Below are 13,236 nucleotides of genomic sequence, written 5' to 3'. Positions count from 1 at the left end.
TGGCAGCAGAGCTCATTTACAAAAGGATTCATTGCTACCCACCCAGTCTTACTGTTATCTAGACCATTTGTTCCTGAGCCTAGTGCACACCTGGGAATCACCTCGTGAATCACCTGGGAAACTTTATTAAAATAAAGAATATTTGGCCTGTCCAAACTAGAGGTTTGGGTTGGGCTAATAAGGAACTATTATTTTTAAATAAGTGCATCCTATTGTGACACAGCAGCAGATCTAGAAAGAAGTATTTGGGGATAAGTGGCCTTAAGATAAAGGTCCTTTCAATCTAGACTCAACTAGTCTTCCCAGCACCATGCTCATAGATAAATGATTAAAGTGTCCATCAACAAAGTGCTTTCTCTGGTAAAATAGAAGACAATATAGCTTAATAACGGTAAGCATTTTTGTAGTGTTTAATATGTGCAGGCATTATTCTAAGCGTTTTACATATATTAACTCAGTTTTCATAACATCCAGTGAGGGAAGTACTGTTATTATTCTTTTGTACAGAGGAGTAACTGAGGCACATACCAGTTAAGTAATTGGTGTAATGTCACACATGTAGCCATGTGTGGTATCAGCTATAGTGGTTTAAAATCATGACTGTTCCTCTAAGTTTTAATCCTGGCTTTATCATTTTATAGGTATATGATTTTGAGTAAGTTACTTAACATTGTGTGCCTTGATTTCCCCTTGTAAAAAGTGGGAATTATAAAAGTATCTTATTGTGAGGATTAATTGATAAGGCTCATGTGTATAAAACCCTTAGAAGAGGGCCAGGTCCTTTATAAGCATTCAGTCAATGTCAGTATAATTTTATTTTGCTCAAAAGAATAGAATATGGATTTAGTACAGCATATATACATTACAATGAAATTACCTTCTAACTATAGTTTTAATGCTTTTTTTAGCTGATGACATTCCAGAACTGCTTAGCTCTTCCAGTCTGTTTTCCATGCTGCTTCCCCTTATTATAGCCTACATAGGACCAGTAGCTGCTGCTATTCCCAAGGTGTGTAATTTAATTCTGTAATTTTGAATATTTTTTTGAAATATCTCTTTTTTTTAAACTTTGTATCTATCCTTAATAAACACTTTCATCTTTGAGGTACCTGGGTTACAAGTAACACACAAAGGTAGACAAGTTAAATGGTAGACATTATCAGTTAAATCTCACTGTTCTTCGTTTTATTTACCGGATTACTATGCTTATTTACTGGCTTTACATTTGAAGAATTTGGGAATGAGAAATATATTTTAGAATTATGATATGTAAGGAAAACTTAAGTTAACATACATTTTCCTAATTTATGAAATTGATGCCAAGTCTTTCTTTTTGGATAAGAATAACAATGTAGAAGGATAGGAGTCTTTTACAACTGTGAAAAATAGTCAAGACATGAAGGTAATCATAAACTATTGATTCTTTGGCATAATTAAATATTGAGTAAAACCCAGTTAACAGCAGATTACAAAAAGGCAAAGTGTTTAAAGTATAGACAAGGTTATTTTCGTGTAACATCTAAAACATCTAAGGTAAATCTTTTTTCCATAGAACAAATTTCTCTGAATAAAAACTTAGCTAGGGGGTGCCTGGGTGGCTCAGTGGGTTAAAGCCTCTGCCTTTGGCTCAGGTCATGATCCCAGGGTCCTGGGATCGAGCCCCGCATCAGGGTCTCTACTCGGCAGGGAACCTGCTTCCTCCTCTCTCTCTGCCTGCTTCTCTGCCTACTTGTGATTTCTGTCTGTCAAATAAATAAATAAAATCTTTAAAAAAAAAAAAAAACTTAGCTAGAAGAATTCTCAGTAATGTTCTTGGTAATTAAGGGTAGCCAACAATTATAGTAATTAATAATTTTAAAGCAATTTTTACCTTTATTATCTCTTTTAATCATTTCTTTTTATACTAGGTGGCTGTAGAAGTCTTTGGTCTTGTCCAACAGTTACTTCCCTCAGTTGCCATTTTGAATCAGAAGTATGCGCCCCCTGCATTCAATCCCAATCAGTCGACAGATAGCACCACGGGAAACCAGCCTGAGCAAGGCCTCTCTGCTTGTACAACCTCTAATCACTACGCTGTCATAGAGAGTGAGCACCCCTATAAGCCGGCGTGTGTGATGCACTACAAGGTAGGCACCGGTTCCTAGGTGGAGTTTAAATGTAAAACTTGGTTTGATGTTTTATAATGCTGTCTTAAAGGATACTTTGTTTAGATACTTTCTGTTTAAAAGTATAATTTTTTTGTATTTAAATATAGAAATCAGCAGGTGGTTAGGCACTGTCAGATACACAAAGGGGTTTAAAGACAGAATTTTTATTGTTAAAGCATGTAGTTTCGGGGTATTTATGAGAATTGTTCTCATATGTCTTTATAAGTATAATGCAGTATATAATGTTAAGCATATTATGTATTGTAATAGTAGTGGATATAAACATTAAAATTTAAAATCATATTTTTGGAACTGATAATATTTATACCACAACCTGAGCTCTGAAAATTTGCATATCCAAGGTAGGATTTAAGGGGCTCTAATACAGATAATGTCAAACAAAAACCATATAAAACATTTATAAATACAATATTATTGTAGAGTATCCAGAATCCTCCTTCCTTGCTTTTTAAGTTGTGTCATGTAAAATTAAGGAGGAAAAAGAGGATTCATCTACTTCATCAGTTTAATTATATGTTTTATTTACTTGTAAAATATTCAGCTTTTTATGTAGACTATGGTAAATATATAAAATGACAAACTAGTACAGTCACTCCATTTGTCCATCATTCCAGATTCAGTAGTTACCAAGTCTTTTTTTTAAAGTTTTAATTTAAATTCCAGTCAGTTAACATACAGTGTAACATTAGTTTCAGGTGTACAATATAGTGATTCACTTCCATACATCACCCGGTGCTTACAAGTGCACTCCTTAATTCCCACCACCCATTTAACCCATCCCCATCCCCAGCTCTTGGCCAGACCTGTTTAATTTATTCCCCACCCATTTTGTCCCTTTCTAGATTATTTTAAAGCACATTTGTGGATATTTCATTATGCATTTCTAAATATAAGGACCTGTAAAAAGTAACTATATTATTATTACACCAAAAAAGCTCTTTCCCTCATGTCATCATGTGCACATTTTTAATTATTTGAATTAGGAGCCAAATAAGAGTTTAATTTTTTTAATTGCTTGAATTAGAATCTAGATAAGATCCACACATTGTGATTGTTTATTATGTCTCTTAAGTCTGTTGTTATCTACAGGTTCTCCTCCAACTCTTTGTTTCCTTACATTTTATTTAAGAAACTGGATCATATGTCTCTGTTAAATAGGAGCCTCTTCATCTTGCCTTCTGAATCCTTTAGACATACCCCCTGTGGTCATTCATAGCATCCTTCCTCTCTGGTGTAAGGTATTCTAGGCTCATCTTTTCTATCTCTTGCCTTAGATCTAAAATCAGCCATTTTTACAAAATGCCCTGGTTCCTTTTAATGGTTATAGGTATTTAAAGGCCAAAATTTGGGGCGCCTAGGTGGCTTAGTGGGTTAAAGCCTTTGCCTTCAGCTCAGGTCATGATCCTGTTAGGGTACAGAGTCAACCAAGTATCTGCCGGGCGCAGTGGATTTCAACAAGGACCCTGAGTTCTCAGAGCCAAGGGTTTATATAGCATTTTCAAGGCACTTTTTCATAGCTACATACATCTCTTGCTCCCCACTTTGACAGTTTAACTTTGTTTAACTTTTCGCCACCCCGGGGTCACCCTGGCGGTTAGGTGAGATTTAGGTTTAGAAGAAATTTAACTATTTACATTTCCTTCTGCTTCAGCCTCCTTCAGTTTTATGGTGGAGAGGGCGACACCAGGCCTCAAGGAACTGAGCCATTGTCTCTGGAAATTTGGATATTGAGAAGATAGCTTCTCTGTTGTAAATCACTAAGATATTTGTAAACCAAGGGAGACTCCTGTCTTGCAGGATTGTGATCTCTGCAAGTTAACTATTTGTTTTTCATTAACATCTGGTCCTTGTGGCGCCACCGCCTACCGCCCTGGTGGTATATGATTAAGTTGTTTTTTCAGGTTTTAGCTAGTTCCTCTTATCTCAAGTCACGTACACAGTGTCAGCCGGTTAGGGACGCTCAGTAAAATGGCTTCCTGGCCTTCAGGATGGCTATTCTTATGCTAACCCACTCTTAAAATCCCAGGGTCCTGGGATCGAGCCCAGCATCAGGCTTTCTGCTCAGCAGGGAGCCTGCTTCCCCTCTCTCTCTGCCTGCCTCTCTGCCTACTTGTGATCTCTGTCTGTCAAATAAATAAATAAAATCTTAAAAAAAAAAATCTCAGACCTGTAGGAAAAAGTGATTTGTGCAATGATCACCCATATGCCCTTCACCCAGCTTCATCAGTTAATATTTGCCACATTTGTTGTATTTATTTATATGGATTTACTACTGCTGAACCATTTAAGAATAAGTTGCAAACATCATTACCCGTCACCTTGTTCCTAAGAACAGTGATTTTTCTGTATAGCAACAATACACCAATCAAATTTAGGGAATTTAACATTGATGCTGTATTATCATAATTAATAGTAGTAGTAGATCATATTATAAGCTAAACATTTTTGCCAGTTGCCCCAACAACAGCATTACACATTTTTCTAAACCCAAATCTGGGTTCCAGCCGAACCCATCCACTGCATTTGTTTGTGAGGTCTTTTTGTCTTGTTTGATCTGAAGCAGTGCCTCAGGGTTTCCTTGTCTTTCAGGACATTGGCTTTATGAAGAATACAATCAGTGGTTTTATAAATTTCCTTTTATTTGGACTTGATTGATTGTTTTCTAATGATTAAACTCAGGTTGAATGTTTTGGGCAGCAACACTTCATACTTGTGATCTCTCTCTCTGTGTCAAATAAATAAATAAAATCTTAAAAAAAATCCCCATTTAAGTGAAAAGCTCAACCTTGTTCATAATTACATAAATGCAAATTAAACCACAAGTAAAATACCATTTCTTCCATTTTATTAGAGGTCCAAAATTTAATCATGTCTCTGTTGGAGAGGCTGTGAGAAAACAAGCACTCTCAAACATTGGTGGGGACACAAAATAGTATAGCCTCTACAGAAGGGATTTTCTCAACATCTAGCAAAGATACATATTCATTCACTTTCTGAATCAGTAACCCCAAATGTATGAAGCATATGGCTCTTCAGTCTATATTTGTTTGACCCAGCAATCCCACTTCTAAGAATTTACTTTGAAGATATATTTCTAAATACATGAATAAACAAACAAGAAAGCCCAAACACATACACAAGGTTATTCATTGCAAAAAAATTTGCAAAATACTGTAAATACCCTAAATGCTCATAGACAAGACTGACTGAAAAAGCTATGATATATCTTCACAGTGGAGTACCAACCAGTTTTAAGAAAGAATGAGGATAATTTCTTTAAGTGGATTTGGGGAGATTTCTATGCATGCTGTTACATTAAAAAAGTACAAAATAGTATATTTGCTGTACTACCATTTTTCTTTTTTAGATTTTATTTATTTGCTTTAAATGAGAGAGTGAGAGAGAGAGCACAGAGGTAGAGGGAGCAGCAGACTCCTCACCAAGCAGAGCGCCCAATATGGAGCTTGATCCCAGGACCCCTGAGATCATGACTTAAGTTGAAGACGCTTAACTGACCCAGGCACCCCTAAATGGAGATTTTTTTTTTAATCCTGTACTAAAAATTTTTGCTTTAGTCTAAACTAGGTAATTTTTTTAGACCAATATCATAGGAGATTTCTTAAGGCTCATATATCCTATAACTATTTAATAGTTTACTATTTCACATGGTCCTGTTTAATTGTGATTTGACTTTTAAGACAGGATTTTTCCTGCCATGATGGTAACAAAAGCTTAAAAGTGGCCTTAAAAATAATGTAATTATATGTCATGAAAAACTCACATTACAATAAAACTTTAGGTTAAGAAAACATAAAAATCTAGGTTTTCATCATGTGTTTATTTTTTTTTTAAGATTTATTTATTTATTAGAGAGAGAGAGCACATGTTGTGGGTGCACATTGTGGGGAGCAGAGGTAGAGAAGCAGACTCCCGTATGGCTTAATCTCACAACCTTGAGATCATGACGTGAGCTGAAACCAAGAGTCAGATGCTTAACCAACTGAGCCACCCAGACACCACTCATCGTGTGTTAATATTTATTTATTTTCATAATATATGAAGTTCTGAAGTATTTTGTTACTGGAAAGTATCATTTGTAGCACATACTATGAATAGTAGATAACCTGAAAGTGACTAAAACCTTAGATTTTAATGATTTGTTCACTTTCTATCAACATATCTTTACATTTTACCCATCAAATTATATTTTCATTTACCTACTTATATTCCTTAAATGCATTTTGACTGAAATGGAAAATTTATTATATAGATAAACTTCCACAAGAAGATTAGCTCAATGTTTATAGAAATTAAACAACCTTGTAATATTATTTAAGTATTATCAGTATACACATACAAATATTATTAATGTATCAACCAAGTATTAGGTAGAAAGCAGTAGATATTGCAAGCGGAGAGTTGGGACAATGGATACTGAACATTAATATGACTTTTTATCATATTGAAACTACTATTAATTTCTTACTTAAAATTTAGTTTGCCATATGTTGAAAGCATCATTTTTACAACATGTCCTTTTTCTAAAATAGGAAAAAAATGAAAATCGAATTCTTCTAACGAAGTGTCCTCTTGATCTCAGGTGACATTCCCGGAATGTGTACGGTGGATAACGATCGAGTTTGACCCCCAGTGTGGCACTGCACAGTCAGAAGATGTCCTTCGTTTGTTGATTCCTGTTAGAACTGTTCAGAATTCAGGATATGGACCAAAATTGACATCTGTTCATGAAAATCTGAATTCCTGGATAGAATTAAAGAAATTTTCAGGGTCCGCTGGGTGGCCTACTATGGTTTTAGTGTTGCCAGGTAAGTTATTTTTTCTCTTCATGTTTAATATGGTAAAATCTATGCATTTATAATAATTATGTTTAGTAAGGATACATCACTGAAGATGTTTATAACTTTTGGAAGGATTTTTTTCAAGACCTACTATGCATCTGATTGCACTTGAGTACTGAAAAAGACTCTGGGTGTGGGGTATAACATGACTGAGTTTTAGAAGAGAGAATGTTGTGAGGATCTTCTGAAAAAAGATCAACTTGACCAAAGCAGAGTTAATACTGAAGAGTGGCTGCTTGCACAGTTGGGAACAAACTCTAGAAAAAGTGGATTTGATCTTTTATTTTCCCAGTAAGTGAAAGATATTGAGAACTTAACAGGACTCTTTTCCATTCAGGAGAAGTGGACAACCACCTAACCTACTGAGTTATGTTAAAGCTATTGTTTTCAGTTCTTCGGGCTTGGAGGGATGTGTGTTCGCATTTGTGGTTGTGTGTGTCAGAGACGGACAGGCAGCACTTCTGTTATTGCTATTGCTGGTATTCTCCTTTCAAAGAAAGTTTGTAAGTTATTAAAACTGTATGTAGTGTTGTGTTTTTAACCAATTAACCATAAATATTCTTGTGATTCCTCAAATTCACAGCCTGTTTGAATTCAGAAGCTTCTGTCTTCTGGTCTGACCTGCCTTGTCTGTTTGTGAGGGGCCAGGTTAGAGGATTGCTCATTCTGAAACAGAAAAGGCTAACTAACCTAGGTCACCCTGGTAATTGACAGGTAATTGAAAAATGGTCATGTAACAAAGGTAGAACATTTGATGTTGAGAGGTTGGTCGTAAAGAAAAATAATAACAATTCACTTGGGATGTTTCTGTTGTTGGCCAGCATGGTTTTTAGCAGTCTTATTCCGGCGCATACAGCAACACCCCCAACACCCCAAAAAGACTGGGCTTTTTAGTATCTGATTTGTATTGCCACCTGTCTTGAGATAGATGAAAGGTATTTTATATCTTTAATTTTATATTTTATATTTATATAATTTTAATAAAATTGTTTCAGATTTTGAACTCAATGTTAGCTTTTTTCCTTAGGAAATGAGGCCCTTTTTTCATTGGAAACTGCATCAGATTATGTGAAAGATGACAAAGCTTCTTTTTATGGTTTTAAATGTTTTGCAATTGGATACGAGTTTAGCCCTGGACCTGATGAGGTAAGAAGGAATTATCTTCTCATTCTATTAAGAGTGTGTTTCTGAGGGCTGCTGTTAGCTCAAGTTGTATTTGCTACCTGTATTCAAGAACTCTGAAATTTATTTTAAGTTAGGGTGTATAATTTAGAATTCCTTCTGGTTTAATTTTGTGTAGTGGTTTTTTGGTTTTTATTTTTATTTTTTTGCTACTTTTAATACATGAAGAGAATGGAGTCTGTGCAACATGACTTAGCCTTTAAAGAAAGTATAATTGTGCCTATTTCAAATCCCCTCAGGTGGCTGTACCTTTCTGAGTAAATAATAGAACCTGATTTCACAATGGTACTAACTGAATATCTCTTCTAAATGTTTCAAATCATACAATAAAAGTTGAAAAAAATTATCATGCTACTTTAAAGTAGTGAATGATAAGTTCTTTGGATGATGAGCCTATAGGCCTGGACCTTATAACATGTAGGAGATGTATTATTGACCCTCTTCCACTCTTAATTTAACCACTAGCTGACCTGTTCTTCCTTCTGGTCTCAAAAGTTAGGCTTGGATGCAAATCACATTATATTAATAATCTACCTTATCTTCCAGACACTTTGTCCTACAAACATGTTTTTAAAGTTGCTGGGTTTTTTTTGTTTGTTTGTTTTGTTTTTTAATGATTATCCAGGGAGTTATTCAGTTGGAAAAAGAATTAGCCAATCTTGGTGGAGTTTGTGCCGCAGCTTTGATGAAAAAGGATCTAGCACTTCCTATTGGTAAGTCTGGTCGAGTACTAGGTGTTTATGATTTTTTTTTTTAAGATTTTATTTATTTATTTGACAGACAGAGATTACAGGTAGGCAGAGAGAGGGTGAAGCAGGCTCCCCGCTGAGCAGAGAGCCCAATCTGGGGCTCGATCCCAGGACCCTGAGATCATAACCTGAGCTGAAGGCAGAAGCTTAACCCACTGAGCCACCCAGACGCCCCGTGTTTATGATTTTTTAAAAAAAATTTCAAGAGTAGAATATGCTTATTTAGGACATTCTGAAATAAATTATCAAAATCAATTCAGTGGTCACATACATTCATGAATAGTAACTGTTTAATACACTAGTAGTTTGGGTTTTCTTTACTGAAGTATCCTCTGGTCTTTTTTATTCACACACAGACATGCATACAAACCCTCCTTAGGTAAGTACATGCTATGTGCCAGGCACTGGGTTAAGCACTGTATATATGATATTAAGCCAAAGGTTTGAAATATTTCTTAAATATCTTTGTGGACATATCAAGTAGGCAGGTGAATATTCATTGGCACTCAGGACAAGTCAGTGGAAATGTAAGTTGAACACACTTGATATTTAAAGACATGGACCATGTGAAAGATGGGCTAGGAAGAGAATACAAATAAGAACTAGAATATCCCCCAGGATCAAAGGTGGGACTTGCCAGAGTGTCAAAAATGGACAGACAGGATGAAAGCGGTGTAAAAAACACTCTGGTATAGCAGCCAAGGAGGTAGGAATAAAACCAAGAGAGAGGACATTCTTTTGAATGCAATTGAGAAGTCAGTTAAAATCTACCATCAAGTGGAGAAACCAATTGGTTACTTACATACTCAACAAGAAATATAAGAGAGAAACAGAAGGCCTTTAGACTAGAGTGAGAGAATGGGTAGTCAGAGGGGGGGTGCAGGTTGAATAGATATCTCTTTAGAAGAGTTTTCATGGGAAGCACAGCAGAGAAATGAGGCACTGGCAGGAGTAGTACCTCTTTATATGATACAAATTTGTATATGTAAGTTGATTTATAATCAGGATGGTAAAGGTGAAGCTAAAGTTAAAAATGTTTACTGATTCTGTGACGCTTGGCGTTGAACATTTATTTTCACAGTGTTTGGGAATAAAAGGCATTACTATTGTATTTCCCCAATTCTAATCCCTAGAAGTCCATCTATAGCCCCTCCCTCTGAGACTACACTTCCCAGTTCATCCTCCTTCTTCCGTTCTCTTCATCTTCTCATTTCTTCCTTCTCTGTTCCCTTCCATGCTTCTCAGTTCCCCTGCTCCTACTGAATGTTGTTACATGTATGAGCAAATGAGACATCTTGTGTTCTATTTATATGAAGAAAATGGATACAACCTTTGGAGAAAATTTGTTAATACCTATTCAAATTTTCTATGCCTTCTACTTTTTGATATAGCAATTGTTGTATTTACTTGCACAAATGCTCAAAAAATATGTGTTGTAAGATAGATTAATATAACAGTGCTTATGGTTGTAAAACCTGGAAGCAACCAAAATATCAGTTGGAAACTGGTTAAATAACTCAAGGTACATCTGTCAGTGGAAATGTGTCCAGCTGTTAAAACCAACAACAAAAGGAGTTCTCTATGTCCTGACCAGGAAAGATTCCAAACTATATTAACTGAGAAAAGCAAGTTGCAGAAGCTGGTCCCATTTTTGTGAACATTATGTTATATATATATATATAGTGGACAAATATGTATGTCGACACACATAACCATATTTGCATACAGTTTCTTGAACAGTACTTAAACTGTTGACCTGTTTATCTTCAGAAGGGAGATGATGGGAGAATTTTTCATTCTACAACTCCTGGATAATGTGAATATTTCCTTTCGAAGATGTATAACCTTAGTAATGTTTTATATTAAACAATAAAGGAGAAAAGGGATAGAGGATACAATTATTACCTTATTTTTTCCTGTGACTCTTTTTACTAAAGGTATAGCTCTTCTATAACGTACCAAAATAAAAAGACTCCGATTCCAAATAATCAGTTCCCTTATCTGGGGGAGGAAGGGATTATAAATAGGCTAATGCAAAAGTACACATTTATATGCCTAAATATAGTCTATATCTTGTGCAAATCACTCAATGGATAATTTTTGAGTATTGCCTTGAGAATTATAGCTTATATTCACACTGAAAATTACATTTTAAAAGGTAAAGCACTGAGACTGACCCAAAACAATAATAGTTCTTTTCAGTCTGGGATATCAGAATTATGAAAAACGTATAATAAATGCAAAGGACTAGAAAGTTAAACTAAATATTGATATATGTTGGTAAAACTTTTCATTCACACAACAGGTAATGAATTAGAGGAAGACCTTGAAATTCTTGAAGAGGCTGCATTGCAGGTATTGTTCCAAACATCATAAGGATAAGATTGTGCATTAATTTAAAAGGAGTATTTTCATTCAGATCAACCTTATTTTTCTTGAATATAAGACTTTCATTAAATACTTGATTCTATTCATTGGCAGATAAAGGTACTTCTTGGTGGGAGAAATCCAAGTGAGCTCTTGCTGTGCTGCACAGTGGTTGTTAAATCTGAAAGGAGACATAAATCCTGTGGGCGGGGGTGGGGGGGAAAGGGGGGGTTGGAAGAAGAGTTACCCAGTACCTGGGGGATAGGGGAAGGCTTTGCAGAACTGTTAACATTGAAATTAGATCCTGAAAGTTTTATTTACCAGTTAGAAAAAGAGAAAAAGGGTATTAATAGTAGTAATTTAAATAATATCTATATAGCACTTTATAGTTTATCGTATCTTTAATATTATCTATTTTGGAATTTACATTTGGAGGTCAATACTCTCTTTTGCACCTTACAATTAGAGTAACTGCCGTTTAGAGAAATCCTGTGATTTGTCTAAGAATTCAACTAATTGGGAGATAGAGTCAGGTATCTACAGCTAATGGTTTAAATCTTATTTATTTCCCGAGATGAATTGATCACAGCTGTAATAATAAAAACAAACATTTATTTGATCTTGACCTCATCAAATACTAGTCCAAACACTTTGCATTTTTTTTAAATTTTTATTAACATATAATGTATTATTAGCCCCAGGGGTACAGGTCTGTGAATCGCCAGGTTTACACACTTGACAGCACTCACCATAGCACATACCCTCCCCAATGTCCATATCCCAAACACCCTCTCCCTACCCCCCCTCCCCTCAGCAACACTCAGTTTGTTTTGTGAGATTAAGAGTCTCTTACGATTTGTCTCCCTCCCCATCCCAACTTATTTCATTTTTTCCTTCCCAAGCCCCCAAGCCCCCCACATTGCCTCTCAAATTCTTCATATGGGGGAGATCATATGATAATTGTCTTTCTCTGATTGACTTATTTTGCTCAGCATAATACCCTCTAGTTCCATCCACATCATTGCAAATGGCAGGATTTCATTTCTTTTGATGGCTGCATAGTCTTCCATTGTATATATATATATATATATATATATATCACATCTTCTTTATCCATTCATCTGTTGATGGACATCTAGGTTCTTTCCATAGTTTGGCTATTGTGGACATTGCTGCTATAAACATTCGGGTGCACGTACCCTTCAGATCACATTTGTATTTTTAGCGTAAATACCCAGTAGTGTAATTGCTGACAGGCTAATAGAGTTTATGTGCAGCCACAGTCGGGCTTTTGTCCACTTTTAGCCCAAGGCAGGACCTTGATCCCCACCCACCTAAGAGAGCAGATATAGTCCAACCATGAAAGATACTAATAATGGGAACACAGAAAGTGGGAAACTCCACAGCTGCCTGCAGAGGGAGGCCTGGCCCAGACAGATGGGGATGCACAGGGAGGGCTAGACTGGGCAGGGATGCACTGTCTCAGCTAGCATGCATATCTCTGATGTGTCACTTGTTTTTGTGGAAGGGAAGAGGCTGGAAGTATTATCCCATCTTTTTCCCACCTGGGGAGGTTTTCTATTTTGTAGGTGAAAGGAGCCATAAGGCATGGAGAGAAAAATATGTTCCCCCAAAAGGACTCCCTAAAATTCTGCAAGTTCAAGAAACTCGTGTAATTTAAATTTTACATTTTAAATACGTAACTGTTCTCTTTTACCCATCAGGTGTGCAAAACCCATTCTGGTATTCTTGGAAAGGGTTTAGCTCTTTCTCATTCACCAACTATATTAGAGGCACTTGAAGGAAATTTACCACTTCAAATCCAAAGCAATGAACAGTCCTTTCTGGATGATTTTATTGCTTGTGTTCCAGGATCAAGTGGTGGCAGGCTTGCAAGGTAATATGCTTTAA

The 13,236-nt window shown here is 35.9% G+C and overlaps 1 protein-coding gene across 4 annotated transcripts in view; it reads left to right on the top strand.

Annotated features, from left to right (window-relative positions):
- LOC111146914 (MYC binding protein 2, E3 ubiquitin protein ligase) overlaps positions 1 to 13,236 on the top strand; it is a 257,881-nt gene that overhangs the window by 142,403 nt on the left and 102,242 nt on the right. For all 4 annotated transcript variants that reach the window (XM_022502672.1, XM_022502671.1, XM_022502673.1 and 1 more), the window contains 7 exons: positions 909 to 1,009; positions 1,908 to 2,126; positions 6,769 to 6,994; positions 8,055 to 8,173; positions 8,835 to 8,922; positions 11,264 to 11,313; positions 13,050 to 13,222. In XM_022502672.1, coding sequence (XP_022358380.1) covers positions 909 to 1,009; positions 1,908 to 2,126; positions 6,769 to 6,994; positions 8,055 to 8,173; positions 8,835 to 8,922; positions 11,264 to 11,313; positions 13,050 to 13,222 — 976 coding nt within the window. The remainder of the gene's footprint in view (positions 1 to 908; positions 1,010 to 1,907; positions 2,127 to 6,768; positions 6,995 to 8,054; positions 8,174 to 8,834; positions 8,923 to 11,263; positions 11,314 to 13,049; positions 13,223 to 13,236) is intronic.

Source organism: Enhydra lutris, unplaced genomic scaffold, assembly GCF_002288905.1.
Source record: "Enhydra lutris kenyoni isolate GAN:26980312 unplaced genomic scaffold, ASM228890v2 scaffoldscaffold15, whole genome shotgun sequence".
NCBI classification, from domain to species: Eukaryota; Metazoa; Chordata; class Mammalia; order Carnivora; family Mustelidae; genus Enhydra; species Enhydra lutris.
This window is presented reverse-complemented; position numbering and strand designations above follow the sequence as displayed.